The sequence below is a fragment of the Perca fluviatilis genome, chromosome 19 (assembly GCF_010015445.1).
Source record: "Perca fluviatilis chromosome 19, GENO_Pfluv_1.0, whole genome shotgun sequence".
Classification (NCBI taxonomy): domain Eukaryota; kingdom Metazoa; phylum Chordata; class Actinopteri; order Perciformes; family Percidae; genus Perca; species Perca fluviatilis.
In genome coordinates this window covers 2,701,670-2,726,669 of record NC_053130.1, presented here as the reverse complement: position 1 = coordinate 2,726,669, position 25,000 = coordinate 2,701,670, and the positions used below count along the sequence as shown (strand labels likewise).

General features: G+C 39.9%; 1 protein-coding gene across 4 annotated transcripts in view; it reads left to right on the top strand.

Moving 5' to 3' along the window:
• LOC120548309 (spectrin beta chain, non-erythrocytic 1-like) overlaps positions 1-19,213 on the top strand; it is a 92,756-nt gene extending 73,543 nt beyond the window's left edge. For 3 of the 4 annotated variants that reach the window (XM_039784457.1, XM_039784453.1, XM_039784456.1), the window contains 5 exons: positions 3,790-3,844; positions 10,250-10,452; positions 13,075-13,248; positions 14,502-14,544; positions 18,716-19,213. In XM_039784457.1, coding sequence (XP_039640391.1) covers positions 3,790-3,844; positions 10,250-10,452; positions 13,075-13,248; positions 14,502-14,544; positions 18,716-18,943 — 703 coding nt within the window. In that variant the 3' untranslated portion in view covers positions 18,944-19,213. Of the gene's footprint in view, positions 1-3,789; positions 3,845-5,188; positions 6,992-10,249; positions 10,453-13,074; positions 13,249-14,501; positions 14,545-18,715 lie in introns of those variants that run through there. The other variant, XM_039784455.1, reaches the window with a different exon arrangement.
• Positions 19,214-25,000: the final 5,787 nt, after the last annotated feature.

Here is a 25,000-nt window from a genome sequence, read left to right as displayed (position 1 = left end):
TGTTATGACTCTTTGTGTATCGTTGTGTGTTTTATCCAGCAGTGTGTATGACTCTTTGTGTATGTGTAGTTTTTTATCCAGCAGTGTGTATGACTCTTTGTGTATCGCGATGTGGTCTTTTTATCCAGCAGTGTGGCTGACTCTTTGGTGTAATGTTGTGTGTTTTATCCAGCAGTTTATGACCTCTTTGTGTATGTTGTGTGTTTTATCCGTGTGTATGACTCTTTGTTATGTTATTGTGTTTTATCCAGTAGTGTGTATGACTCTTTGTATGCTTGTGTTTTTTATCCAGCAGTGTATTGACTCTTTGTGTATTGTTGTGTGTTTTTATCCAGTAGTGTTTATGACTCTTTGTGTACGCTTTGTGTGTTTTATCCAGCAGTGTGTATGACTCTTTGTGTATGTTTGTGTGTGTTTTATCCAGCAGTGTGTATGACTCTTGTGTATTGTTGTGTTTTTTATCCAGCAGTTGTTATGACTCTTTGTATGTTGTGTGTTTTATCCAGCGTGTGTATGACTCTTTGTGTACGTTTGTGTTTTATCCAGCAGTGTGTGACTCTTTGTGTATCGTTGTGTGTTTTTATCCAGCAGTGTATGACTCTTTGTGTATGTTGTGTTTTTATCCGCAGTGTATGACTCTTTGTGTACGTTGTGTGTTTTTATCCAGCAGTGTGTATGACTCTTTGTGTATGCGTGTGTTTTTTATCCAGCAGTTGTATGACTCTTTGTGTAATGTTATGTGTTTTTATCCAGCAGTGTGTATGACTCTTTGTGTATGTGGTGTTTTTTATCCAGCAGTGTAGTCTGACTCTTTGTGTAATCGTTGTGTGTTTTATCCAGCAGTGTGTATGACTCTTTGTGTGCTGTTGTGTGTTTTATCCAGCGTGTGTATGACTCTTTGTGTAACGTTGTGTGTTTTATCCAGCAGTGTGTATGACTCTTTGTGTATGTTATGTGTTTTATCCAGCAGTGTGTATGACTCTTTGTGTATGTTGTGTGTTTTATCCAGTAGTGTGTATGACTCTTTGTGTATCGTTGTGTGTTTTATCCAGCAGTGTATGACTCTTTGTGTATGCGTTATGTGTTTTTATCCAGCGGTGTGTATGACTCTTTGTTATGCGTTGTGTGTTTTATCCAGCAGTGTGTATGACTCTTTGTGTATGTTGTGTGTTTTTATCCAGCAGTGTGTATGACTCTTTGTGTATGCGTTGTGTGTTTTTATCCAGCAGTGTGTATGACTCTTTGTGTAATGCGTTGTGTGTTTTATCCAGCAGTGTGTATGACTCTTTGTTATGCGTTGTGTGTTTTATCCAGCGTGTGTATGACTCTTTGTGTATGTTGTGTGTTTTTATCCAGCAGTGTGTATGACTCTTTGTATGCTTGTGTTTTTATCCAGCAGTGTGTATGACTCTTTGTGTTCGTTGTGTGTTTTATCCAACGTTGAGTGTGTATGTGTATGTTTTTTATCCAGCAGTGTGTCTGACTCTTTGTGTACGTTGTGTGTTTTTATCCAGCGAGTGTATGACTCTTTGTGTATGTTGTGTTGTTTTTATCCAGCAGTGTGTATGACTCTTTGTGTATGTTGTGTGTTTTTATCCAGCAGTGTGTCTGACTCTTTGTATGCGTTGTGTGTTTTATCCAGCAGTGTGTATGACTCTTTGTGTATGCGTTGTGTGTTTTTATCCAGCAGTGTGTATGACTCTTTGTGTATGCGTTGTGTGTTTTTTCCAGCAGTGTGTATGACTCTTTGTGTAATGCGTTGTGTGTTTTATCCAGCAGTGTGTATGACTCTTTGGTATGCGTTGTGTGTTTTATCCAGCAGTGTATTGACTCTTTGTGTATGTTGTGTGTTTTATCCAGCAGTGTGTCTGACTCTTTGTGTATGCGTTGTGTGTTTTATCCAGCAGTGTGTATGACTCTTTGTATGCGTTGTGTTTTTTATCCAGCAGTGTGTATGACTCTTTGTGTATGTTGTGTTTTTTATCCAGCAGTGTGTATGACTCTTTGTGTATGCTTGTGTGTTTTATCCAGCAGTGTGTAGACTCTTTGTGTACGTTGTGTGTTTTATCCAGCAGTGTGTATGACTCTTTGTGTAGGTTGTGTGTTTTATCCAGCAGTGTGTATGACTCTTTGTTAATGCGTTGTGTGTTTTTATCCAGCAGTGTGTATGACTCTTTGTTATGCGTTATTGTGTTTTAATCCAGCAGTGTGTATGACTCTTTGTGTATGTTGTGTGTTTTATCCAGCAGTGTGTATGACTCTTTGTGTACGTTGTGTGTTTTTATCCAGCAGTGTGTATGACTCTTTGTGTACGTTGTGTGTTTTTATCCAGCAGTGTGTATGACTCTTTGTGTAATGCGTTGTGTTTTATCCAGCAGTGTAGTATGACTCTTTTTATGCGTTGTGTGTTTTTATCCAGCAGTGTGTCTGACTCTTTGTTGTGCGTTGTGTGTTTTTATCCAGCAGTGTGTATGACTCTTTGTGTATGCGTTGTGTTTTTATCCAGCAGTGTGTATGACTCTTTGTAGTACGTTGTGTGTTTTTATCCAGCAGTGTGTGACTCTTTGGTATGCGTTGTGTGTTTTATCCAGCAGTGTGTATGACTCTTTGTTAATGCGTTGTGTGTTATCCAGTAGTGTTTATGACTCTTTTTAATGCGTTGTGTGTTTTTATCCAGCGAGTGTGTATGACTCTTTGTGTATGCGTTGTGTGTTTTATCCAGCAGTGTGTATGACTCTTTGTGTATGCGTTGTGTGTTTTTATCCAGCAGTGTGACTGACTCTTTGTGTATGTTGTGTGTTTTATCCAGCAGTGTGTATGACTCTTTGTGTATGTTGTGTGTTTTTATCCAGCAGTGTGTATGACTCTTTGTATGCGTTGTGTGTTTTATTCCCAGCAGTGTGTATGACTCTTTGTGTATGTTGTGTGTTTTATCCAGCAGTGTCGGCTGCTTTTTGTATGTTGTGTGTTTTTATCCAGCAGTGTGTATGACTCTTTGTGTGCGTTTGTGTTTTATCCAGCAGTGTGTCTGACTCTTTGGTATGCGTTGTGTGTTTTTATCCAGCAGTGTGTATGACTCTTTGTGTATGTTGTGTGTTTTATCCAGCAGTGTGTATGACTCTTTGTGTATGTTGTGTGTTTTATCCAGCAGTGTGTGACTCTTTGTGTATGCGTTGTGTTTTTATCCAGCAGTGTGTATGACTCTTTGTTGTACGTTGTGTGTTTTTATCCAGCAGTGTGTATGACTCTTTGTGTATGTTGTGTGTTTTATCCAGCAGTGTGTATGACTCTTTGTTATGTACGTTGTGTGTTTTATCCAGCAGTGTGGTAGACTCTTTGTGTACGTTGTGTGTTTTTATCCAGCAGTGTGTATGACTCTTTGTGTATGTTGTGTGTTTTTATCCAGCAGTGTGTATGACTCTTTGTGTACGTTGTGTGTTTTTATCCAGCAGTGTGTATGACTCTTTGTGTACGTTGTGTGTTTTTATCCAGCAGTGTGTATGACTCTTTGTTATGCGTTGTGTGTTTTATCCAGCAGTGTGTGACTCTTTGTGTACGTTGTGTGTTTTTATCCAGCAGTGTGTATGACTCTTTGTGTACGTTGTGTGTTTTTATCCAGCAGTGTGTATGACTCTTTGTGTACGTTGTGTGTTTTTATCCAGCAGTGTGTATGACTCTTTGTGTACGTTGTGTGTTTTTATCCAGCAGTGTGTATGACTCTTTGTGTATGTTGTGTGTTTTTATCCAGCAGTGTGTATGACTCTTTGTGTACGTGTGGTTTCTTTGCAGGGAGGGCGAGCCGGTGTCTCAGAACGGGCTGCCGTCCGATCAGGAGTCCCCCAGGGTTAGTTACCGCTCGCCTGCCTACCAGCAATACAGCAGCACCCTGCTGAGCCGCAGGGCCGCCCCCGCACCCTGACACACGCACACACACACACACACACACACACACACACACACACACACACACAGACACACACAGCATTAAGCTTTGACCTCTTACAGAAATATCTCGACACTCCTGGGATCCACACATTAATACATATTCCTGTATTTGTCTCCAGCATTTATTGTTTGCTTCTCCTCCTTCCTGATTATTATTTTATAAGTGTAATAAGTTTGAAGCTGTCACGTGCACACTTGTATCTTTGTTTTGAGACATGAGTTTGATTACTTTACACACTGGCCTGTTCGGCTTTATTCTGTTTTTGCTTCATAACGCGGAAAGCTGAAGAAACTTCTGACAGAAAGAACTGGGAGGGAACTGAGTTAGGAATTATTTCCTGTTTGAAAGTAGGTTAAGTGGATGTTGCCTTTTTATCTTTGTAGTGTTCCTGCTCAGTTTGTTAATTTGACACTTAGGGTCCTATCTCGCACCCGGCGCGGCGCAAAGCCCGACCCGAGTGTCTTGCTGGTTTAAGACCGACCCAGTTGTCAGTTTCCCGTCCAGCGCCCACGTCGTTTAAATAGCAAATGCACCTGCGCCCACCTGTGGCCCCTGGGCGTGCTGGTCTTACAGGGAGGTGTGTTCAGGTGCATTCTGGGCGTATTGCAATCCTGAGGCAGTGGGAATTAGTAAAATGCTCCTAGGCTCGTGCACAGCGCGCGCACACTATGCTTGTTACACACACAGGGACGCACAGACCCTTTTTTACCGCCGTCAAACTAGCAAAAGTGGATTTGGACTCGCCCTAAACACACCTGCGCCAGGCGCTACACACCGTGCGATTAGATCGTTAAAGTAGGACCCTTTGTCCTTTGCGGGGAAACATTTATTTCAGATTTCTCAAGCAAACATACAAGTTGTTGCTCATTTCCCTTAAACGTACCAAACATTCCTTTTTGCACTTAATTAGTTCAATGAAAGAAATTAGAAACGGACCACACTAGAAGTAATATTTGTTCTACAAAATGCTCTTTTACTCTTTTAACCAAACGGAGTAGCAGTACTAATAGAAAAGTAAACAGGAAGTCATGTCACTAATTTAAATGTTTGCATTCTTGGGACATTTAGCAGAAGATAAAATATGCATTTCCTTTTGGTATGAGTGTGACTGCATGACGGGAGAATGGAAGACCACAAAACACACACACACACACAGAAACAGACGACACACGTTTCTCTCCATCCCTCCTTTCATGTTTTTCTTTCCCCTCCTCCTCCCTCCCTCCCTTCTGTCCCTCCCAGCTCGACGCGCCCGCTGTCCTCTCCCCTCAGCTGTTAATGCTTCTGCTTCTTTACGTGGTCATTTATAAACTCACCCTCTGGAACATGAACGCCTGACCAGTCCACCGCCCTCGCTCCGAAAATCCGCTTTTTAAGCCTCAAACGGTGATTCACAAAATCTGTTGACCCGTCATAGTTTTCAGGGCTTTTGTAGGATTTATTTAAATTATATTTACTCCAGAAAGTAAATTGTGGTAATAACGCTAAATATATAAAACAGACACACACACACACACACACACACACACACACACACACACACACACACACAGATATAAAGCTTGCATGCATCCACAGCTTTAAATTAACTTTTTTGATCACCAGCCAACATGGCTAGTAGGTTTTTAAAGTTACCAGCCAATCAGATTTTCCACTAGCAACATTTACACTTCACACTTTAATGTATACAATGTATTGTACCTTAAAGTACCCCGGCCAAACTGGCTCGTAGCTTCACAGTGTTACCCGCCAAATTACAAAAAACATTGTAAAACTGTAGTTTAGTCTCTGAAATATATTCAGATAAATTATGTCTTACTCTTATCGTCTTAAAATAAAAGATTTGAAGCTGCTGTAGGTTTAGTTTGATCATTAACACGTTGCATCGACAGTCCGTGAATTGTTCAAAATGTAATTTATGCCAGACTCATAAAGAGTTAAGTTCCAAAATCCTTTTAATGTTTTTATATATTAAAGTAATATTTTGTCCAAGACAGACAAACAAGGCTATCCAAGCATGCACTGCACATCTGCACATCTTCAATTTCTGGCAATTTAAAGTTTCAAATTCAGTCTCACAATTGAATGTGGGAACGATATCACTCATGTAATGTAAATATATTAATACATTGATGCCACTCAGTCAGCAATATTACTCCTTAAACTTTCTGCTGCTAAGTCACAGCAATGCAAGCAGCTGTAATGCTGTATAAACATTCAGTTTGTAGGTCTTGTTTAAGGACAGAGTGCATCATCTTAGAAAGCCATTTCACAGATGATGGGTTCAAACTCTTTTTGTCAAATGTACACAGTAAACATGTAATGCTCCAAGTCATGCAACACCCAGTATGATAAGTGACATATTTTCAAGACAAACACTGAAATACTTACCTCCATACTTCTTTATCTTGATGTCTGTAGCAGTGATTTCGTTTTTGTTGAGGCTGTTTACCGCCAATAAACATTTGACAAAAAAACTACCGTAAAACTCTAAACTAAAAGGTATGGGCGTGCTCGCCACGGACAAATAAAAGGCCCACGAAAAGCCGTTTCCCACCGTGGATGCCTAATAAACCTGGGTATAGTGTACTCTACTGTTAAACTTAACTGTCATGTGACCGGCCGGCGGTCGCCTAAATTTCATAGGGTATGTTACGAATTGTTGTGCATAAGTTTTTGTATGATGTCATACGAAGCCGTTCATGAGAATGCGTTGTCATTGTAAAAACTGACCATTTGTATATGAATTCATCTTCAAATGCATTCCACAGTTTCATGTAAAGTAGATCTTCCATTCATTTGTAAACATTTCAACATATAGGCTTGTGTGTGTGTGTGTGTGTGTGTGTGCGTGTGCGTGTGCGTACGTACGTGCGTGCAACACTGTTTTTTTGTATCATCATTATTATCGATCTCTGTTTTCCATTGTGTACTGTTATAACTTCTTTTATTTCTCTTCATGTTTCTGTCGCATGGCCATCCAGCCCATTCATTGGTTCCCTGACTAACACACATTCCCCCAATAAACCCTGTCAGAACCAATCAGAGCACTCGGAGCCGTTCTGGTTTGTCTGTCTGTGTGTGGTCGTCACTTCTCTCCATGTACAGTTGTTGTTTCTGTTGTTGCATGCTGTCACCATCGGGAGCATTTCAGTTGAGTTTTCTGTCCATGTAACATGTCTTCATCTCATGTTCTCCACCAGTTTTAATCCTGGGGCTTCATTTTAAGACATACATACGTTTAGGGTCCTATCTTGCACCCGGCACAGCGCAAAGCCTGACGCAAGTGTCTTGCTAGTTTAAGACCGACGCAGTTGTCAATTTCCCGTCCACGTCACGGGAAAAAAACAATCTAAGGCTAGCGAAATTGTGCTAACAGAGTACTGAAAACTTCACGTGGCTAAAGTTCATATTTCACATTCACAGCATTAAATGGGTTAACGGTTACCGTATCATCTTTAAGTTTGTGGATGACACTATCGGGTTGTTGTGTTGTCAAGAATGCCTGATAAAGCTTGAAGTTCCAGCTCCGAGACCTGGTCCAGACCTTAGCTGTGTTGGAAACCGTTCCCTCATTCTTTTTATACGTTTATTAAATGGTGAACTATGTGGGCAACGACCAAACCAGATTTTAGACACTACACTGAAAATTTCAAACCATCATTGCGTCAGAAGATGCACCGGATATTTGTGTAAAGGAAGCATCTTGTATGTCATCCGTGGTCCGTCTTTTTAATTGAAATACCTCTTACTTTTTCATCTTCTCTAATTAACTGAGCGAGAGGCACAATAACAAGAGCGAACAGAGCTGGGCTTAAGGGGCATCCACAGGGTTAGTTGGACTACCATTTATTTTTATTCTGGATGTGGGGTAGCAATATAAGTTTTTTTTAAATAGAGTTACTGATCTGTTAAAGCCAAATCGTGTTAAATATAAATATTCCCCATATTCCCGTAATAGGGAACAGTTTCCAACACGGCTCTTGACCAACTTTATGTAAGTGAGTTCCCAGGATTGGTCCAACGTTTAACTTTTTAGACTAAATGTAACTAAAAAAAAACCTCTGAATGTGTCCGACCTTTGCTTAGCTGTCAGGGAAAGTTCTTCGATGTCATCCAACCCTTATCGAGATTAAACTAAATGCTCTCGGGATTAGTTGAGCCCCTAAGGCTCCCAATAAACGCTCACCAGTCGGTCTAGCTTTTCGCCAAGCTCCCAGTAAAAGCTCCCAGGAATCGACCCAGCTCTTGCCGCCCTTCAGATAAAGCTCCCAGGATTGGTCCAGCCTCTGAACTGTGCTCAAAAAGAGTGTCCGCCATTGGTCCAGCCCCTGAAGAGCTCAGTAACAGGGTAATAAGCATCCGGTTGGAGTGGGTGTGGTGTGAAAAAAATAAAATCTGTTATGATACTAGGCCAATCGCATTTTCCCCTCACCAATAATGATGCCCAGGAATGAATTCCAAGCAATTTTGTTGATAATTGTTTGATTTGTGTGTGTGTTTCCCATCTGCTAGCTTCTCCCTCTCCCTGTCTTTCTTCACACTGTCTACCATGTTGTTATTGTGTTATTAAGTGGTGTTGTGATTTCTTATGCATGTCCTAAAACCTGTAATCATCTCAATGTGCTCTTAAAGGTGCTGTAGGTAGGATTGTCATGTAGTTCTACTGGAACATAGGGTCAGTTTCAGCAAATATGACAGAAAGTTAGTTTTTTAAGTCTTACCTACTGCATCTTTAATGTACAACGCAGATGTTTTTTTTTTCTAATCAGTACTGGATTCCAATGCTGAGCTCAATTAATTAAATGCTGAAAAACAAATGCTTTACGATGCTTAAACGAGGCTGGAGTAGCTGATGTCAGAGGCTCGATGGCGATAGTATACAGTAGTTCCAGTTGAGCGTCTGAGATTAACTCACATTGGTTTTGAGTTTAGTTCAGAAGTAGAGACTCCAGTAAGAGACGAGACAAATTAGCTAACTTCAGGCTCGATTTTTAGAAATCCAACGAGACTTTTAGCTTGACTTTGACATTTCAAGATTTAGATCTAGAAGTTAGGTCTTTAAACCATAAAGACTGGAATCCCCAAACCCAAAGAGGGACAGGCAACACATGTCAGCCAGCTCTGATAGCGGGATTGGCCTGGTGCGACCACACCAGAGGAGCTTCTGTGAGTGTGTGACGTGTGTTGCCTGTTGTTGCCTGTTCCTTTTAGGTTTGGGGATTCCCAAAGGTGCATTATTTAACAAATATTATTTGATTGTCAAGTGTTGGCTTGCCTCTTGAAGAATCTTGACTCAGAGAAACAGAAACAGAAGAGAAACATACGTTTTCTCTCTCTCTCTCTCACTTTATGGTTCCAGCTTCTAAGTTGGATGATTTGCTGAATTTCTTTGCCATTATATGACAGTAAATTGAATATCTTTTGGACTCCAAACTCAGCAACTTGAAGGGGGACCGGATGGGGTTGGGTCCCGACCACAAATGTTAAAGCTTAATCTGGCATTTTGTTTAGGATTTGGAACATGACTGACTTGGGACATCCTTATGATTTGTAGTTATGACGTTTTTTTAGTTTAGTGGAGTTACCTTATTTCTTAAGATAAGTTTAATGTAATTTGGTAGCATGTTTGTGTTCAGTTTTGTGTGTTCTTGGCTTCATTGTTGTAGCATTTCTTGTTGTTTGGTTCACAGAGGTTTGCTGTGCAGTGTGAAATCAGAGGAACACATTTGCATGATGTTCCTTGGCCCTTAAACAACAAAGATTACACTCAACATGTCTAGAAAGATATATGAAATTGTCCATAGTAATGGTATTTAAATTAATTTGCACTTTGATGTGATTGCATGGTCTCTGTCTTAATCTCAAGAGATTTTAATGTTTCAGATTGAAGTTAGTGTCCTCTGAAACATGTTTGTTGCATTAAGTTAACCTGCCAGGGTTATGCATCGTTTATTTCGCCTGAGTAGATTCAGGAGAGAGGTGTTCATGAAAGTCGTAAAGGTTGCAGGCAAACACCAAACTGAAATATACAGAACACATCTATTCATTCAGGTTCCAGTTTTGGTTAAGTTTAGAGAATGTAAGTGCCTACACAGCCTGTGATTCTGCTCTGCTCTGCTCTGCATGCTGCAGCTCTGATAGCCTAATTCTGATTTACAGCTTCTGTGTTCTGAGAGAGAGAGAGAGAAAGATTTAAAAAAGAAAGTGTGTGAGAGAGAGATCCATCCATCCACAGTCCTCCTCTGACTCGCCTCTCTCTCTCTCTCTCTCTCTCTCTCTCTCTCTCTCTTCTGTTTCCAGGATAACGTCGATGGGGGCGATGTGGTGAATGGGGTGTCGGAGCCCAGCCCCGCGGGGTCTCCCGGGGCATCTCGCAAGGGCAAGGTCAGCCAGGCGGCGACCCTGCCGGCCAAGACCCAGCAGGACGCTCCCACGTCCCAGCTGGAGGGCTTCCTGCACCGCAAACACGAGTGGGAGGGGCATAACAAGAAGGCTTCGAGCAGGTAGGGAGCAACAAATCCTCCAAAACCCAACCCGTTCTCATGCCGAACTTGTAAAATATGGACGTTTGGGCAGTGCCGATACAACGGAAAAAGGGCCCTTCAGCGTGTGTGTAGAACGCACCGGGGAGAGCAGCAGCTACATGGCGTTTGAAGATGACGTAGCACTGACGCCAATAGTCCCGACCAAGCACGTTTAGATATGACGCTAAAGGAGACTTTTAGCGTCAATAACAACGCCAAAGACACCTGACCATGCGTCATCCATATTTTACAGTGTGCGTAATTTACAGCGTCCGTATTTTACGCGATGGGAGTGAGAACATGTTGCCAAACCGTACCGCGATATATTAGTTTGTGCCTACAAGGCAGCTTTTATTTCTTTTATTTTTTATCGCCCCCACAGAAAAGCGAAGTCCCTCCCCTTCTGGTGGACCGCCATGGGAACTTAATTTGGAAAAAAATATGAACGTTAGTGAGCGGGGACAGAGACAAAATACTTTTTGATCCCGTTTGAATTGAGCCATGAATTACACATATGATGTTCGTCAGTTTAACGGATAATTTTGCAAGTCAAGCAAGTTTATTGTTAAACTTTTGAAGTATAAGACTGTGAAAATACAGTTGAAACCAGATATTTACATACACTTCAAAAAAAACAACACAAAAACTTTTATTTCTTTACTGTCATACATTAAATCAGAGTAAACTTTTTCTGTTTTAGATCAATACATTTAACATATTTTTTGCATTTTGTTAAATGCCAGAATCGAGCGAGGGAGAATTTTTATGTATTTTTTTTGTATACATACAATTCCTTAGGATTTGGTAGAATTGCCCCGAAACTGTTTGACTTGGGCCGAACGTTTTGGGTATGCTTCCACAAGCTTTCTACAATAGTTTGCTGGAATTTTGGCCCACTCCTCTTGACAGAACTGGTGTAACTGGGTCAGGTTTGTAGGCCTTCTTGCTCGCACTCGCCTTTTCAGTGCCGCCCACAAATGTTCTATGGGATTGAGATCAGGGCTTTGTGATGGCCACTCCAATACCTTGACTTTGTTGTCCTTAAGCCACTTTGTAAATAATTTGGAGGTATGCTTGGGGTCATTGTCCATTTGGAAGACCCATTTGCGCCCAAGCTTTAACTTCCTGGCTGATGTCTTCAGATGTTGCTTCAATATATCCACAAAATTTTCTTTTCTCATGAGGCCATCTATTTTGTGAAGTGCACCAGTTCCTTACTGCAGCAAAGCAGCCCCACAACATTATACTACCCCCCCATACTTCACAGTTGGGATGGTGTTCTGAGGCTTCAAAGCTTCGGCCTTTTTCCTCCAAATACACCGTTTATCATTATGGCCGAACAGTTCAATTTTTGTTTCGTCAGACCACAGGACGTCTCCAGAAATTAAGATTTTTGTCCCCATGTGCAGTTGCAAATTGTAGTCTGGCTTTTTTATGGTGGTTTTGAAGTGATGGCTTTCTTCTCCCAGAGTAACCTTTTAGCTCATAGTGGTACAGGACTCTTTTTACTGTGGATAATGACACTGTCTTACCAGTTTCAGCTAGCATCTTTACAAGGTCTTTTGCTGTTGTCCTGGGATTGATTCGCACATTTCGCACCAAAAAACATTCCTCTCTGGGACTCAGAATCCGTCTCCTTCCTGAGCGGTATGATGGTTGTACATTCCCATGTTTTTTATACTTGCGTATTATTGTCTGAACAGATGAACGTGGGACCTTCAGGCATCTGGAAATTGCACCTAAGGATGAGCCAAACTTGTGGAGGTCCACAATTCTTTTCCTGATGTCTTGGTTGATTGCTCTTGATTTTCCCATGATGTCAAAGAAAGAGGCTCTGTGTTTGAGGTGTGCCTTTATATGCAGCCACAGGTGTGCCACCAATTAACTCAAATGAAATCAATTAAGAAGCTTCTGATGAGCTTCTTAAGCTCAGAATGGAATCATCTGGAGTTTTCTTTTTGTTTAAAGACACAATAAACTTAGTGAATGTATACTTCTGATAAAAATTCTCCCTTGCTCGATTCTGACATTTAACAAATGCAAAAAATATGTTAATATTTATTGATCTAAAACAGAAAGAGTTTACTCTGATTTAATGTATGACAGTAAAGAAATAAAAGTTGTGTTTTTTTCTGAAGTGTATGTAAATATCTGGTTTCAACTGTACGTCATTAGAAAGACTGTCACACTTCAAAGTCTCTAAGTGACGTCTCTCTGAAGCTACGATATCTGTGTGTATCGTACCGGGATGTAACGTTACTCACACGAACAGAGGATCTCATTCATTTTTTTGCTTCTCTGCTGATAAAACATCATCAGGTAGGATAACGTGACATGTGTTGTGGAACAGCGCTAAGCATGAGGTCCAGCGGAAGGGAAGGGACTTTGTCTCTCTTTAGAGAGAAGAGAGCTCATGTGATTGGCCCACTTGTTTGTCTGCGATGTGAACACTGGCCATTCGCATCCTTGGTCTTTGGCTGATCGGCTCTATAGTTTTATAGCAAAGTGTCTTTGAGTACTTTGGAAAGTTCTGTATAAATAAAATGTGTTGTGTGTTGTTATTGAAGGTGTTTGCTGAATGACGTCACTGTGTGTCTGCAGGTCGTGGCACAACGTGTACTGTGTGATCAATCAGCAGGAGATGGGTTTCTATAAGGATCAGAAGAGCGCCAGTCAAGGGATTCCCTACCACAGCGAGATCCCAGTCACCCTGAGGGACGCCGTCTGTGAGGTGGCGCTGGACTACAAGAAGAAGAAACACGTCTTCAAACTCAAGTGAGCTTCCTGATAAGTACAAGCAGGCTGACTTTAAAGGAACACGCCGACTTATTGGGAATTTAGCTTATTCACCGTAACCCCCAGAGTTAGACAAGTCGATACATACCCTTCTCATCTCTGTGCGTGCTGTAACGCTGTTGGCTCCAGCGGCTCGCCAGCAAAGAACCTGCAGGTGAATGGTTCCAGTAATCCTACTGCTCTGAATAAGTGACTAAATAACACCAACATGTTCCTATTTACATGTTGTGATTTGTAGAGTCACAGCGTGTACAAAAAACACAACGTAACATGAGACACAGCCATCTTCTAACCAGTAAACAAACCGGGAACTATATTCTCAGACGGAAGAATATAGTAGGCCTACTTGGGGCAGAGTGATATGCTCGCAGCAAGCCTGTCTGAGAATATAGTTCCCGGTTTGTTTACTGGTTAGAAGATGGCTGTGTCTCATGTTACGTTGTTTTTTCTACACGCTGTGACTCTACAAATCACAACATGGAAATAGGAACATGTTGGCGTTATTTTGTCACGCAGGAGGCTAGTTGGAACCATTCACCTGCATGTTCTGTGCTAGGCTAAGCTACCGGTGGAGCCGTCAGACAGCGTTACAGCACGCACGGAGATGAGAAGGGTATGTATGGACTTGTCTAACTCTGGGGGTTACGGTGAATAAGCTCCTTTAACTGTTCCTTTAACTGACAGCAACTTGGTTTGCACATCTGAAGGTTAAAGCCGGAGTGTCAAACTGAATGAGTTAATGTTTGTATGTTTCCAGGCAGTTTGTTTATTTTTTGCTTTATAGATTATTTTTGCACTCTGAACTTGCAACCCAACTTAAAGCGTAACTCTCGCCAAAATGCAACCTAGGGTCTTTTTGTGAGTTGACCTGAGTTCCTGAACTTCGGTTTAAAACCATAATTAGGACGGAAGCGCCACTTTTAAGATTTACCGTATTTTCGTACGGACTTGACTTTTTCACTTTGTAAACCTATAACGTGCACAAAAAGATTTATAACACAATAAAGGCAAGGGGAAAATGCCAAAAAGCATAATATGAGCACTTTAAATGTATGACACAGTTTTCATACTTTTATTAATTGTTTTATGTTTTATTGACTTGCATAGCCCTTTTAGCTCAGGTTGTATTGATTTTAGACATATGAAACATTTGAAGATACTCCAGGAAATGACATCACAATAATAAGCAAAAATAAGAAAAATACAGTTAATGCATTCTCTGCCTTCCACAGGATCACTGACGGCAATGAGTATCTCTTCCAAGCCAAAGATGACGTAAGTTTCACCTCCGTTATTTCTTTTTATCAATATGTTGGTGGGTAACAAGGCATTATGTAATAACACCCACATTATGTAATAACACCCGCATTATGTATTAACACCTGCATTATGTAATAACACCGCATTATGTAATAACACCTGCATTCTGTATTAACACCGCTTTATGTATTAACACCCACATTATGTAATAACACCCGCATTATGTATTAACACCCACATTATGTAATAACACCCGCATTATGTATTAACACCCACATTATGTAATAACACCGCTTTATGTATTAACGCTTTATGTAATAACACCCACATTATGTAATAACACCGCATTATGTATTATCCACCTTTAACATGTATTAACACCTGCATTATGTAATAACACCCGCTTTATGTATTAACACCCACATTATGTAATAACACCCGCATTATGTATTAACACCCACATTATGTATTAACACCGCTTTATGTATTAACACCTGCATTATGTATTAACACCCACATTATGTAATAACACCCGCATTATGTATTAACACCGCTTTATGTATTAACACCGCGTATGTAATGCCCGCATTATGTATTAACCTTTATGTATTAACACCTGCATTATGTATTAACACCCACATTATGTAATAACACCCGCATTATGTATTAACACCGCTTTATGTATTAACACCTGCATTATGTAATAACACCCACATTATGTATTAACACCCACATTATGTAATAACACCCGCATTATGTATTAACACCCACATTATGTATTAACACCCACATTATGTATTAACACCCGCATTATGTATTAACACCTGCATTATATAATAACACCCACATTATGTAATAACACCCGCATTATGTATTAACACCCACATTATGTATTAACACCCACATTATGTAATAAAACCCGCATTATGTATTAACACCGCATTATGTATTAACACCCGCATTATGTATTAACACCTGCATTATGTATTAACACCTGCATTATGTATTAACACCTGCATTATGTATTAACACCCGCATTATATAATAACACCGCATTATGTATTAACACCGGCGTATTAACACTGCATTAGTATTAACACCCACATTATATAATACACCGCATATGTATTAACACCGCTTTATGTATTAACACCTGCATTATGTATTACACCCACATTATATAATAACCACCATTATGTATTAACACCCGCGTATGTAATACACCCACATTATGTATGCCCTTTAAACATTATGTATTAACACCCGCTTTATGTATTAACACCTGCATTATGTATTAACACCCACATTATATAATAACACCCGCATTATGTATTAACACCTGCATTATGTATTAACACCTGCATTATGTATTAACACCTGCATTATGTATTAACACCGCATTATGTATTAACACCGCATTATGTATTAACACCCGCATTATGTATTAACACCTGCATTATGTATTAACACCTGCATTATGTAATAACACCGCATTATGTATTAACACCCGCTTTATGTATTAACACCTGCATTATGTATTAACACCTGCATTATGTATTAACACCCGCATTATGTATTAACACCTGCATTATGTATTAACACCCGCATTATGTATTAACACCTGCATTATGTATTAACACCCGCATTATGTATTAACACCCGCATTATGTATTAACACCCGCATTATGTAATAACACCCACACCCGCATTATGTAATAACACCCGCATTATGTAATAACACCCGCATTATGTAATAACACCTGCATTATGTAATAACACCTGCATTATGTAATAACACCTGCATTATGTATTAACACCCGCATTATGTAATAACACCTGCATTATGTATTAACACCCGCATTATGTAATAACACCCACACCTGCATTATGTAATAACACCCGCATTATGTATTAACACCTGCATTATGTATTAACACCCGCATTATGTAATAACACCCACACCTGCATTATGTAATAACACCCGCATTATGTAATAACACCCGCACCGCGTATGTAATAACACCGCGTTATGTAATAACACCTGCATTATGTATTAACACCTGCATTATGTCATTATGTATTAACACCCGCATTATGTATTAACACCGTTATGTAATAACACCCGCAGTATGTAATACCCCTATGTAATACTTGCCATTATGTAATAACACCATTATGTAATAACACCCGCATTATGTAATAACCACGCGTTATGTAATAACACCCGTTATGTAATAACACCGCTTATGTAATAACACCGCATTATGTCATAACACCGCATTATGTAATAACACCCGCATTATGTCATAACACCTGCATTATGTAATAACACCTGCATTAAGTAATAACACCGCATTATGTAATAACACCGCATTATGTAATAACACCCGCATTATGTATTAACACCCGCGTTATGTAATACTTACACCCGCATTATGTAATAACCCACCATTATGTAATAACACCCACATTATGTATAATAACACCGCATTATGTAATACACCTGCATTATGTAATAACACCCGCATTATGTAATAACACCCGCATTATGTATTAACACCCGCATTATGTATAACACCGTTATTAACACCCGCATTATGTAATAACACCTGCATTATGTAATAACACCCACTTTCTATAATAATCTGACGCTATTTTGTAATAAAAACCCTGAAATCAATATGTAACACAGAAATGGATCATAAAGTGTCATTATTTCTTTTAAATTAAACTACCGATATACGATGAGCGTGATGGCAGTTTGGTTTTGAGAGTTTCTGTTTTTATTTCTTTTGTTCCCTCCCCTGCATCCTCTGTTAACATATATTTATTACATTTTTATTTATTTTTTTCTTCAAATGCCTTTCAAAGCCAGTAGAGAAGAAGACTACATTTTACATAATGCACAATATTGTTACATTATTCGCTGCGGCAGATCATTTCATAATGAAGTGAAAATGTTTTACATAATGCGTTGTTATTACGTAATGCATTGTTATTACTAGGGTTGGGTTAGATTACTTAGAAATGTAATCCATTACTGACTACAAATAACATGGCAATTTCTGTAATCAGTAACGTAATCTGATTACTTTTGGATTACTCTTGGATCACAGTAAATTAGACTACTACCGCAGAACACTGCTGTGTTAACGTTACTTAAGCTAACTAACAAGTCAAGTGATGTTACAATGAATCCCAGGATAACGTTAAGAGAACCATTAATAAATTCCAATATAACATTATGAGCGGTCGACATAACCATCGCTACCATGATCAATACTGATGTGGCACATTTAACCTTCACTAAATGGTGAACTAACTGAAACCATTAGTTTATCATCATTGGACCTAGCCTGGCTCCGGCCTCCTACGTACTTACGCTCAATAATTATTACATAATGCATTATTACGTAATGTGTTGTAATTACGTAATGCATTATTACGCAATGTATTGTTATTACGCAATGCGTTATTACATAATGTGTTATTATGTAATGTATTTTTACATAATGCGTTGTATTAAGTAATGCGTTATTACATAATGCATTGTTTTTAAGTAATGCGTTATTACATAATGCGTTATTACATAATGTGTTATTACATAATGCATTGTTGTTAAGTAATGCATTGTTATTAAGTAATGCGTTGTTATTACATAATGCGTTATTACATAATGCATTATTAAGTAATGCATTGTTATTAAGTAATGCGTTACTACATAATGCGTTATTACATAATGCATTTTTACATAATGCGTTGTATTAAGTAATGCGTTGTTATTACATAATGCGTTATTAAGTAATGCAGTTATTACATAATGCGTTGTATTAAGTAATGCGTTGTTATAACATAATGTGTTATAACATAATGCGTTATTACATAATGCATTGTTATTACATAATGCATTGTTATTAAGTAATGCATTATTCCATAATGCATTTTTAAATAATGCGTTGTATTAAGTAATGCGTTGTTATTACATAATGTGTTATTACATAATGCATTGTTACATAATGCGTTGTATTAAGTAATGCATTATTTCATAATGCATTTTTAAATAATGCGTTGTATTAAGTAATGCGTTGTTATTACATAATGTGTTATTACGTAATGCATTGTTACATAATGTGTTGTTATTACTTAACCCTTCCCCTCCGTCTCTCTCCTTCTCTCCATCCTCCAGGAGGAGATGAACGTGTGGATCTCGGCCATCTCGACCGCGGTGCCGGGCGACAAGGTGGAGGTGACGCCCAGCAGCCATAGCACGCCCGCCCCCGCCGCACGCGCTCAGACGCTGCCGGCCTCCGTCGCTACCGCGGCAGCTGCGGCGGCTTCGGCGGCCGAGTCCAGCCCAGGCAAACGAGAGAAAGACAAGGAGAAACGCTTCAGCCTGTTCAGCAAGAAGAAATAGACGCGCCTCCTCCTCCTCCTCCTCCTCCTCTGCTTCCCTCTGGTGCTGTTTGGGGTCGCTCGTCGTTATCGATCCATCTCCAGTCAAATCTTTGTTGAAGATGTTCGTGTCAATCGGCCGAACGTTTGATTTAGAGTCAGCTCGTAGCAACTACAGGCTACATTTACATCGCTACGTTTTGGTTTAAAAAGGAATATCTTTTGCTACGTTTCCCCCCTCTCATTCCTTCTACTCTGGCATTTCCCCCCTCTCATTCCCCCTGCTCTGGTGTTATTTCCCCCCTCTCATTCCCCTGCTCTGGGTGCTATTTCCCCCTCTCATTCCCCCTGCTCTGGTGTTATTTTCCCCCTCTCATTTCCCCTGCTCTGGTGTTATTTTCCCCCTCTCATTCCCCCTGCTCTGGTGTTTCCCCCCTCTTTCCCCTGCTCTGGTGTTTCCCCTCTCCATCCCCCTGCTCTGGTGTTTCCCCTCATTTCCCCTGCTCTGGTGTTTCCCCCCTCATTCCCCCTGCTCTGGTGTTATTTCCCCCCTCATTCCCCCCCCCTGGTGTTTTCCCTCTCATTCCCCCTGCTCTGGTGTTATTCCCCCCTCTCATTCCCCCTGCTCTGGTGTTTCCCCCTCTCATTCCCCCTGCTCTGGTGTTTCCCCCTCTCATTCCCCCTGCTCTGGAGACATTTTGAAATTCTTCTGACCCGTTGTGGTTGGTAATCTGCGGGGTTGTGTTTCAGTCTCAAAGCCCGCAAACGGAGACCTTTGGCAACGCCGACACTGACGCCAACGTTTCTCCGTCCTGATTGGCTCTTATCGGTCACGACGTCTCGTTCTCTGAGACTGGCAACTACCAGCAGGGGGCGGAGCCTCCACGCTGCCTCCTGTTTATGCCCAGTATACCAGGATGATGATGAGATATTTAGTTTTGGGCGTGTTAGTTTAAACAGAGATTAGTTCTTCTTTCGGAGATAAAAACGTAGCGATGTAAATGTAGCCTGAGAATGTAATAACTAAAAAAGACTAACAGAATAACTGCTAATTAAATTAACTTCTAAATGGATTTAAATGTAATCATTGTCTGTTGATGTAATACGTCGATGAGGAAAAACATACTTCATTGCCAGTTTTTATCAACATAGAGTAGGGCTGCTCAATTACGGAAAAAGTCATAATCAAGATATTTTTGGTCAATGTTGAAATCACAATTTTTTTAACCCGATAACTCGTCGTCTTTTGGGAAGAAGTTGCATTTATTGAAATCACAAAACAGTGAAACAGTTAAACAAATCCACAGTGAAAACACCTTGAACTGTGACATTTCCTGTCATACTTTTCCCGTTAAGAACACGAGACAAACTAAGAGTTTATCTGCAAAACGTAATGTGCAAAATAACCGTCATTCTCGATCGCTGTGTTCTGCGATCGTTAGGAACCGAAATCGTAATTGCGATTTAAATTTGGACTTTTTGCACAGCCCTAACGTGGACATTACATCGGACGATCTGGGCCGTGCCTGCAGCACCCAGCAGTCCCAGCGTTAGCAGTTGCTATGTCAAATCAAATCCCCCAAACAGCGTCTCTTTCTCTCCCCTTCTATTCTTTCTTCCTCTTCCTCCTCTTCCTCTCTCAAAAGCGTGACTCCAGCATGCAAGCTCCGAGCCAAAACTCTCCACTCTGTGCCTATCAACCACCCCGGTCCGGCTCAGAGCATCAGTACAGCTACAACACAACCACCTGTGTCCTCTGTTCTCTTTTTTTGTAAGATAAGGAGCAGGAAAAACGAATAAAAAAAAAATAAGATTGGATTGGAGAAAAAAAAAACATATTTAAAAAGGGGGGGTCTGCAAACGCTTCAGGCAGCTGCTGTCATGAAAATAATAAAAACCAGAGTTTGCCGCTGAACAACAACACGATGTAGAGGAGTTCCCAGAATATTCCTGTTTATTATTATTATTATTCCTATTGCTATTATTTGTGTTTTCTATCTCCCGGCTTTTTTCGTCAACTACTGCCTTTTGTGGGTTGTGTTTACGCTTCCAAGTTGTCTCAGTTTCTTTCTTTTTTGGGGGGGAGGGTAGTTGTAGTTAGTTCCTGTTAGGGTCCATCCTCAGTTTTTGCGAGGCCTTGTCTTTGCAAGATGACGTGTATCCCTCTGTAGTGGGGAAAACTGAGACCACAGCGGGGTAAACCTCTGAAATTACACCTCTCCACAGTTTTGTAATTTGCAGCTGACGTGTCTACGTGAAGGTCTAAAACGTACAGAATCGTGTTGTGAAAATTGTAAAAAAAAATATATTCCGACACGTGTTGTACTTGAGCAGAAAAATCCAATTCAAAGTACAAAACAAAAGCGCACTAAAACCGCATTTTGTGCACTGAATAATCCTGCTTTTCTGTCGGTTACATTTGTGCAATAAACCTGTGAAAAGCTAATCATTATTCATTATGTTCCGTTGCGTTCTGGTGCTGTCTAATTCCTGCAGCTTTACAGAAAGAAAGGAAGCAGAAAGTGGCTGTAATTTGGAGTGTTACCCTGCGGTGCTTTGAACTGTATGTATAACTTGTGTATAACAAACAATGTTATTAAATAAACCTGTTTAATTTCACCTATATTTACTACTAATAAGACCTACCAACCGTAATAAGCTTCAATTGAGTATAACGTTCTTAACGGTTATGTACACTTAACAAATCTAAATGAAGGAGCCATCGAGTCTCGATGCGTAACTAAATAACTAAAGACCAGTAAGAATGTTTGTTAGCTCAACATTTAAAGCATCCAGTAAGGTTTATTTTCTACTCTGGTTACATTTTTAAAAACCTTTCTTTCTTCCCTTAGCTATTTGGAATATGTTTGGTTTCCTCCAGTCTGTATTTTGTGTTCCACAGTTAAAGGGGCGCTATGCAGTTTTGGCCATTTCTTGGCTGTTTTCTGGCTTTTTGCTGGCAGGTTTCTCTATATAGCCCCCCCCTACAGCTTCAGAATAGATATTTGGCAGCTCATATGTTTACTTGTGTCTGACTCCTCTCTCGGGCAGTCTGCCGTTTCCTCTTCCTCTGTTCCTCCGACAATGCTTTCCTAGCTTTCTGCTTCTTTTTAACCGGCTCAGCCATGACGATAGTGTGAAAAACTCCATCGCTACCTTGTAAGCCGGTTCCTGAATGGGCGTGAATGCGTGCAGTGCCGTGAAGCAGTTCGTTACATGGTGAGACCTGATATCACGCCATACTTCCTGACGCTGAAGCAAGGGTGGTTTTTCATCTCACAGGCGCTAGGGGGGAGCGAGACGACCACCATTCAACCCGAAAAAAGTCATATAGCCATTCCAATAACTCCGAAGCTGTTCAGTTAAGGTAAATTAAGCTAAAAAAAACTGCATAGTTCCCCTTTAAGCTATGTATGTCTAAGGTTTAGTATGGAGACGTAGATGTACTATATAAAAACTAAATTACTTTAAGCATTGCTGTTTAGTGGACAAGTTGGTTCTATAAAAAGCATTTACTGGAAGTGAGTAATGTTGCAGAATAATGGTCGCTTGCTTGTTGGCTTCAGCACTCCATTTTTATAATTTTTTTTCAGACTTTTGCCGCCAATGAAGTGAAATTTATTGAGTTACTTGTTTGGATGCTTTTTTAATATGGAAGTTCTTTAATGACAAAATGAACACAGAGAGATTTGCGCTGTAATAAATCTGCGAGTCGAGATTTGAGAGCATGCTGAAACAGATTTTTTTAGCATGGTTTGCAATTTTTAAGGACCGATTTGTGACTTTTATCAATGTTTTGAGACCTCATTGTGTGGACCGCCTTCCTGTCGCATGTTATCTTTAAATTAGCATGCTGTAGTTTTGGTAGTTTGTTTACCTTTGCGTGCCAAAACTTTGAAACACTCTTTAATGTTATTTGACCCAATTTAAAGTACATAATATTAAACTATCAATGAGTTTTAAAACTTCAAAACTGAGCTGGTTTGGGGGATTTAGTGCACTAATCAAGGTGTGGCTGTCGTACGATTGAATGGATTTCGTAATCAGTGAGTCTATCTCTAACTGAACATAATATACGATTGGAAAAGCCTGATTCAACCGAAACATGTTTTTCACAAAATCGGCAAAAATAGCTGTCAGAAAAGGTGAGTTGAGATTTCAAACTTAACCCCAAATCCAAGCTCTTACTGTATAACCTGCTTGATTAAAGCTTGAATTTGTTTTGCGCTCACTCGCAATTTTGTCATTAATTAACTTCCGTACCAGCCAGAAAAAGTGGAAGCAAAACAGCAGGAACGAGCCCCAAAAATGTGAAAGATGCGTGTGATTGTTTTTAGGGGGTCGGTCAATTGGGGCTCGTTGGTGAAACATCTCACCTAACTGAAAAACTCTTCACTATGTGATTGGTCCTGAAATGCTTCCTGTTTTCTTTTCTTCTTTTCGCTACATTCTCTGGCAATTAGATAAATATAGTGTGCATTTCTCTGTCACTGTAACCATAGTAATGAGATATTTCTTCATATTGCACAATCAATAATGCCACAATGGGGGTGGGTGGGCATGTGGGTGGGGGGGGGCCTGGGTTTGTAGGTGGGGTAGTCTGTGTGATGTGGACCAGGGGTCACTGCTAGTTGGATCTGCACCCGTAGACTTCTCCCCTTCTCTGTTACATATGTGCAAAAAGACATTAAAATGCTTTTAAAATGAACTAAACGTTTTGTTGTGTGTGTGTGTGTGTGTGTGTGTGTGTGTGTGTGTGTGTGTGTGTGTGTGTGTGTGTGTGTGTGTGTGTGTGTGTGTGTGTGTGTGTGTGTGTGTGTGTGTGTGAGAGAGAGTATGAAGTTCTCATCCTCCTGCTAGGCAAAGTCGCCGTTAAACAGTACATACTATACTATGACTTATGGTGATTTTTTTCGATATAAGTCATAGTATAGTATGTCGAATAAATCATAGTATAGTATGAGGAATAAAGTCATAAAAAGTCATAGTATAGTATGTTGAAAAAAGTCATAAAACATCATAGTTTAGTATGTCGAAAAAAATCATAAAAAGTCATTAGTATGACGAAAAAAGTCATAGTATGTTGAAAAAAAGTCATAGTATAGTATGTGAAAAAAATCATTAAAAGTCATAGTATAGTATGTCCAAAAATAGCCATAGTATAATATGACGAAAACAGTCATAAATAGTCATAGTATAGTATAGTATACTATACTATAAGACTATCTGAAAGACCAAGATGGCAGTGTGAGTGCGTAACGACGCTCCATGTCTCTCCAGATTTTGCTCATTACTGGTAATATGCTTGTTCATCTCAAGTATTTTCGGTAAAAACATTTTAGCGTAAATGTAATCAGTCCCCTAATGCTGTATCTGCTAGTGGGGGAGGGGCAGTGCACGGTCTGCAGGTGAAGTGCAGCGTCTCCAGCAACACAGAGCTGCCTGTGGACGCCTATCTGTAAATAATGCCGGGAAAAAACTATCAGCGAACGCAGCAGCCCGATACATCGATACCGATATAATGTGTATGATGTAATGTATGACTTTTTTTATTCAATTTTTTATTTATTTTGAATTAATTTATTTGTCTTTGTCTTAAGTGTTTATTGTCTTTGTGTATTTGTCTGAAAGCACAATAAAAATACGTTGTCTAAAAAAACAAACAGGACTATAATGCATGGCACACCCTGAACAATTTATAATGACTTATTTATATAAATAGTTTTCAAGTTCAAGTTTGTGTGTGATTGATGTGTTTGTGTATTTGATAAGTTTTGTATTTTACACTTTTTTGTCCTTTCCAAATGGACCTAAGAAAAACGCACAGACATACCAATCCGTTTATGAGTTATTTGACTTCTATTGTTTTCTGTAGTAAGCTGAGACATGTGGCTCTGGTCTTGTGTTGTCTGTATCTCACCTAGATGTGTTTACAGCAGTGTGTTTTAGTCAGTTTACAGATGTATGACTTGGACGGGGAAAAAACCCTACATTCTAGCCTCTGTAACTCTGTGTCAGTAAGACCTAGAACAGGGGGGTCAAACTCATTTTCCCAGAAGGCCACACTGGAAAAAGAGAA